Raw genomic sequence first — 7,336 nt, 5'->3', positions numbered from 1 at the left:
ACTCGTGCACGCCAGAAGACTATAGCAACTCGTCCACGCCAGAAAACTATCACAGCTCGTCCACGCCAGGAGACTAAAGCAACTCGTCCACGCCAGGAGACTATAGCAACTCGTCCACGCCAGGAGACTATAGCAACTCGTCCACGCCAGAAGACTATGGCAGCTCGTCCACGCCAGGAGACTATGGCAGCTTGTCCACGCCAGGAGACTATAGCAGCTCGTCCACGCCAGAAGACTATGGCAGCTCGTCCACGCCAGAAGACTATGGCAGCTTGTCCACGCCAGGAGACTATAGCAGCTCGTCCACGCCAGGAGACTATGGCAGCTCGTCCACGCCAGGAGACTATGGCAGCTCGTCCACGCCAGAAGACTATAGCAACTCGTCCACGCCAGAAGACTATCACAGCTCATCCACGCCAGGAGACTATGGCAGCTCGTCCACGCCAGAAGACTATGGCAGCTCGACCACGCCAGAAGCCTATAGCAACTCGTCCACGCCAGGAGACTATGGCAGCTCGTCCACGCCAGGAGACTAAAGCAACTCGTCCACGCCAGGAGACTATAGCAACTCGTCCACGCCAGGAGACTATAGCAACTCGTCCACGCCAGGAGACTATGGCAACTCGTCCACGCCAGGAGACTATGGCAGCTCGTCCACGCCAGGAGACTATAGCAGCTCGTCCACGCCAGAAGACTATAGACTATAGCAGCTCGTCCACGCCAGGAGACTATAGCAGCTCGTCCACGCCAGAAGACTATAGACTATAGCAGCTCGTCCACGCCAGGAGACTATGGCAGCTCGTCCACACCAGGAGACTATGGCAGCTCGTCCACGCCAGGAGACTATGGCAGCTCGTCCACGCCAGAAGACTATGGCAGCTCGTCCACGCCAGGAGACTATGGCAGCTCGTCCACGCCAGGAGACTATGGCAGCTCGTCCACGCCAGGAGACTATGGCCACTCATCCACGCCAGAAAACTATCACAGCTCGTCCACGCCAGGAAACTAAATCAACTCGTCCGCGCCAGGAGACTATAGCAACTCGTCCACGCCAGGAGACTATAGCAACTCGTCCACGCCAGGAGACTATAGCAGCTCGTCCACGCCAGGAGACTATGGCAGCTCGTCCACGCCAGGAGACTATGGCAGCTCGTCCACGCCAGGAGACTATAGCAACTCGTCCACGCCAGAAGACTATGGCAGCTCGTCCACGCCAGGAGACTATGGCAGCTCGTCCACGCCAGAAGACTATGGCAGCTCGACCACGCCAGAAGACTATAGCAACTCGTCCACGCCAGGAGACTATGGCAGCTCGTCCACGCCAGGAGACTATGGCAACTCGTCCACGCCAGGAGACTATAGCAACTCGTCCACGCCAGGAGACTATGGCAACTCGACCACGCCAGAAGACTATAGCAACTCGTCCACGCCAGGAGACTATAGCAACTCGTCCACGCCAGGAGACTATGGCAACTCGTCCACGCCAGGAGACTATAGCAACTCGTCCACGCCAGGAGACTATGGCAACTCGTCCACGCCAGGAGACTATGGCAACTCAACCACGCCAGGAGACTATAGCAACTCGTCCACGCCAGGAGACTATAGCAACTCGTCCACGCCAGGAGACTATGGCAACTCGACCACGCCAGAAGACTATAGCAACTCGACCACGCCAGGAGACTATAGCAACTCGTCCACGCCAGGAGACTATAGCAACTCGACCACGCCAGAAGACTATAGCAACTCGTCCACGCCAGGAGACTATGGCAGCTCGTCCACGCCAGGAGACTATGGCAACTCGTCCACGCCAGGAGACTATGGCAGCTCGTCCACGCCAGGAGACTATGGCAACTCGTCCACGCCAGGAGACTATGGCAGCTCGTACACGCCAGGAGACTATAGCAGTTCTTCCACGCCAGGAGACTATAGCAACTCGTCCACGCCAGGAGACTATGGCAACTCGTCCACGCCAGGAGACTATAGCAGCTCGTCCACGCCAGAAGACTATAGACTTTTGCAGCTCGTCCACGCCAGAAGACTATAGCAACTCGTCCACGCCAGGAGACTATAGCAGCTCATCCACACCAGAAGACTATAGCAACTCGTCCACGCCAGGAGACTATAGCAGCTCGTCCACGCCAGAAGACTATAGCAACTCGTCCACACCAGGAGACTATGGCAGTTCGTCCACGCCAGGAGACTATAGCAACTCGTCCACGCCAGGAGACTATGGCAGTTCGTCCACGCCAGGAGACTATAGCAACTCGTCCACGCCAGGAGACTATGGCAGCTCGTCCACACCAGGAGACTATGGCAGCTCGTCCACACCAGGAGACTATGGCAGCTCGTCCACGCCAGAAGACTATAGCAACTCGTCCACACCAGAAGACTATAGCAACTCGTCCACGCCAGGAGACTATGGCAGCTCGTCCACACCAGGAGACTATGGCAGCTCGTCCACGCCAGGAGACTATAGCAACTCGTCCACGCCAGAAGACTATGGCAGCTCGTCCACGCCAGAAGACTATGGCAGCTCGTCCACGCCAGGAGACTATGGCAGCTCGTCCACGCCAGGAGACTATGGCAGCTCGTCCACGCCAGAAGACTATAGCAACTCGTCCACGCCAGAAGACTATCACAGCTCGTCCACGCCAGGAGACTATGGCAGCTCGTCCACGCCAGGAGACTATAGCAACTCGTCCACGCCAGGAGACTATAGCAACTCGTCCACGCCAGGAGACTATGGCCACTCGTCCACGCCAGAAAACTATCACAGCTCGTCCACGCCAGAAGACTATGGCAGCTCGACCACGCCAGAAGACTATAGCAACTCGTCCACGCCAGGAGACTATAGCAACTCGTCCACGCCAGGAGACTATGGCCACTCGTCCACGCCAGAAAACTATCACAGCTCGTCCACGCCAGGAAACTATCACAGCTCGTCCACGCCAGGAAACTAAATCAACTCGTCCACGCCAGGAGACTATAGCAACTCGTCCACGCCAGGAGACTATAGCAACTCGTCCACGCCAGGAGACTATAGCAACTCGTCCACGCCAGAAGACTATCACAGCTCGTCCACGCCAGGAGACTATGGCAGCTCGTCCACGCCAGGAGACTATGGCAGCTCGTCCACGCCAGAAGACTATAGCAACTCGTCCACGCCAGAAGACTATCACAGCTCGTCCACGCCAGGAGACTATGGCAGCTCGTCCACGCCAGAAGACTATGGCAGCTCGACCACGCCAGGAGACTATGGCAGCTCGTCCACGCCAGGAGACTATGGCAGCTCGTCCACGCCAGGAGACTATGGCAGCTCGTCCACGCCAGAAGACTATAGCAACTCGTCCACGCCAGGAGACTATGGCAGCTCGTCCACGCCAGGAGACTATGGCAGCTCGTACACGCCAGGAGACTATGGCAACTCGTCCACGCCAGGAGACTATGGCAGCTCGTCCACGCCAGGAGACTATAGCAGCTCGTCCACGCCAGGAGACTATGGCAGCTCGTCCACGCCAGGAGACTATGGCAACTCGTCCACGCCAGGAGACTATGGCAGCTCGTACACGCCAGGAGACTATGGCAGCTCGTCCACACCAGGAGACTATGGCAGCTCGTCCACACCAGGAGACTATGGCAGCTCGTCCACGCCAGAAGACTATGGCAGCTCGTCCACGCCAGAAGACTATGGCAGCTTGTCCACACCAGGAGACTATGGCAGCTCGTCCACGCCAGAAGACTATGGCAGCTCGTCCACGCCAGAAGACTATGGCAGCTCGTCCACGCCAGGAGACTATGGCAGCTCGTCCACGCCAGGAGACTATGGCAGCTCGTCCACACCAGGAGACTATGGCAGCTCGTCCACACCAGGAGACTATGGCAGCTCGTCCACACCAGGAGACTATAGCAGCTCGTCCACGCCAGGAGACTATGGCAGCTCGTCCACGCCAGGAGACTATGGCAGCTCGTCCACACCAGGAGACTATGGCAGCTCGTGACAATCGTAACCTACAAGTATGACAAGTGCCAATGCAACATTATCAATGTTGTTCATTATTGTCTCTGCAAGATATATATCAAGACATGTTTGATAGAAACTAAACCCTAATGGTTGAGTCCTAAACACAAAATGGTTCATTTACATTGAATTGCAGAGTTGTGAGGGTTTTATTCGACTTCTTGCCACAGAGAACAATTATAGTGCCCATAATTTTGCTTACTTATTCACTTCTTATCTGGTGAAGTAGCTAGCGTTTTTAGACAGGGTCTCTGTACTCGCTTTATTGTAACAAGCAAAGTGGTTTACACTATTTGTCCCAATAATACAAGACAAATGGGAATGATCCAGAAACTAGATTGCAGCAGAACAATGCAGAGGGGGCATTATTTGGATGAGAGGTGGTCCCATGCTCTCTGTCTCTCTCCTGTTTATCATCACTTCCAAACAAGGCTACCTGTGGAGAGCAGAGCAGACAGAGAATCTGCATCCCAAATGGAACTCTATTCCCTACATAGTGCACTACTTTTGACCATGGGCCCGAGTCAAAAGTAGTGCACTATAAAGGGAATAGGGTGCCATGTGGGACACAGCCAGAGAGACCGTCTCTCCCTTGGAGACACACGCCAAGCTCCTGTATATTATGTTTTGCGCATGCTTTAAATTTTTTCACAGTAACCTAAGTTACTCAAACAGTTACTCAGTCCAAGACCCACTGATGCCTAGGCAGGATACTCTAAACACAACTGTTGCTATGATACCAGTTTAGTCGCTCTGTCCTTTCTTTTGTCTCTCTGTAAGAAAAGAGAGAAGGTGCAAAGAAAATGAAACAGAGGTGTCACGTGGCATTCCTGAAGATTTTCTACTTTCTTTCTGTTTGGAAGTCTCTGTCTCTCTTTCTCTTCCTCCCAGTCACTTCTTTCTTTATTTTTTTATTTTGGGGAGACAGGTAAATTATCCTGACTCCGTCTCCTACTCATAGCTTACATTACAACGTGCAGTTCAGTGAAGATTTGGAATGAGCAAAGTACACAGACAATGAGCAACGCTAGATTTTCCTATAAAATGTGCTCTGCATGCATAAGTTCAGAAGCAGCGGTTGTTCTTCAGACCTGGAGGTTCCAGGGAAGCATCCAGACTTTGCCAGGAGGAGTGAGAGATGTTTTTCCGCTAACAGCACCTAACCCCTCTGTCTGTCCACATCAGTCAATATGCAGAGTCAGACAGAAAAGTAGAGATTTGTGTACGTGATGTCATTTATTTACCATAACCATAGCTCCTACAGATATACAGTGCATTCTGAAAGTATTCAGACCCCTTCCCCTTTTCCACATTTTGTTACGTTACAACCTTATTCTAAAATGGATTAAATAAAAAATGTTCCTCATCAATCTACACACAATACCCCATAATGACAAAGCAAAAACAGGTTTTTAGAAATGTATTTAAAATACAAAACAGAAATACCTTATTTACATAAGTATTCAAACCCTTTGCTGTGAGACTCAAAACTGAGCTTGTTTCTACAACTTCATTGGAGTTCACCTGTGATAAATTCAATTGATTGGACATGATTTGGAAAGGCACACACCTGTCTATATAAGGTCCCACAGTTGACAGTTCATGTCAGAGCAAAAACAATGCCATGAGGTCGAAGGAATTGTCTTTAGAGCCCCGAACCAGGATTGTGTCAAGGCACAGATCTGGGGAAGGGTACCGAAACATTTCTGCAGCATTGAAGGTCCCCAAGAACACAGTGGCATCCATCATTCTTTAAAGGAATAAGTTTAGAACCTCCAAGACTCTTCTTAGAGTTGGCTATTTTTCAGCGTCAGGGACTGGCAGACTAGTCAGGCTGGAAGGAAAGATGAACGGAGCAAAGTACAAAGAGATCCTTGATGAAAACCTGCTTCAGAGCGCTCAGAACCTCAGACTGGGGTGAAGCTTCCCCTTCCAACAGGACAACGAACCTAAGCACACAGGCAAGACAACGCAGGAGTGGCTTCGGGACAAGTACCTGAATGTTCTTGAGTGGCCCAGCCAGAGCCCGGACTTGAACCCGATCGAACATCTCTGGAGAGACCTGAAAATAGCTGTGCAGCAACGCTCCCCATCCAACCTGAGAGCTTGAGAGGATCTGCAGAGAAGAATGGGAGAAACTCCCCAAATACAGCTTGTGCCAAGCATGTAGCGTAATACCCAAGATGACTCAAGGCTGTAATCGCTGCCAAAGGTGCTTCAACAAAGTACTGAGTCAGTTTTTTATGTTGAATACATTTGCAAAAATGTCTAAACTGTTTTTTTCTTTGTCAATATGGGGTATTGTGTGTAGATTGATGAGGATTTTTAAAAGAAAATCGATTTTAGAATAAGGCTGTAACGTAACAAAATGAGGAAAAAGTCAAGGGGTCTGAATACTTTCCGAATACACTGTAGATACCTTGTTTAAGTTACATAGTCTCGAAAACCTGACCCCAGGCAACACAGTGACTAGGGTCGGGTTTCAATGATGGACTATTTGGCATAGAGGAGCTACATCACTACCTACGTCACCACCTTATTTGCTTGAATAAAATACAAAGGGCAAGTTTGCTAGTTTGCATCAACTACCTTAACTAAAACCACTGCAAAGGTTTTGAATTGTGACGTTGTGGAATGTCTGCCTTGTGATTTGTTGGGAGAGTCCCTGGAACTGGTTTACGAAACTATAGGGTCTGGCTTTCAAAACTATAGGTTACACCTATGTACTAACTGCAAGTTCATTATCATTAATTATTTTATTTTGCTTCTGCAAAGTTTTCTGTGGCTTTAGTAGGGGAAAGTACTGTTAATTGCACGTGGTCACACATACCTGCAATGTAGCTCCAAATTCTACAACAAAATTTCCCTTCCCTGCCATGATTAATTCAAACTGTCCTATCTGTCATATCTTAATTTAGATAATCTGTCTTACGATTTTTATTTATTTATGAGCAGAAAGTAATATTAGGGTAACTTTCTATAATTTTATTCTCAATTTACACAGCTGTCAAGTGCATTTATAGCTTTGTACATTCACACACGGCCGGCTTGTTATGCTCCAACCATGCCTCTTTCCTTCCCACATCCACTTCTCTCCAGTCTCCTCATACCTATTCGTAGTCTGTGATTGTCACTACTATGTACTAAACAGAGGAAGGACACAAAGCAATCTCTAGATCATTCCCATGTGTATTATAAGAATTAAAACAGTACAACAAACCAAGCCATCCATCCCTTCACCTAGCTTCTCTACACCATGGTTCTGGGTTTAACTATGCCACTACTATCCACTATCTTACTACCCAAGTTGTGTAAGGA

The 7,336-nt window shown here is 50.0% G+C and overlaps 1 protein-coding gene across 1 annotated transcript; it reads left to right on the top strand.

Moving 5' to 3' along the window:
• The first annotated feature begins 615 nt into the window (after nt 1-615).
• On the top strand, nt 616-3,998 carry LOC120059619 (sialidase-like). Its single transcript, XM_039008746.1, has 5 exons — nt 616-679; nt 786-929; nt 1,029-1,955; nt 2,038-2,937; nt 2,980-3,998. Exons 1-5 carry the CDS (start codon nt 616-618, stop codon nt 3,996-3,998), a joined length of 3,054 nt encoding a protein of 1,017 aa, XP_038864674.1.
• Nucleotides 3,999-7,336: the final 3,338 nt, after the last annotated feature.

Source organism: Salvelinus namaycush, chromosome 14, assembly GCF_016432855.1.
Source record: "Salvelinus namaycush isolate Seneca chromosome 14, SaNama_1.0, whole genome shotgun sequence".
Taxonomy (NCBI): Eukaryota; Metazoa; Chordata; class Actinopteri; order Salmoniformes; family Salmonidae; genus Salvelinus; species Salvelinus namaycush.
This window is presented reverse-complemented; position numbering and strand designations above follow the sequence as displayed.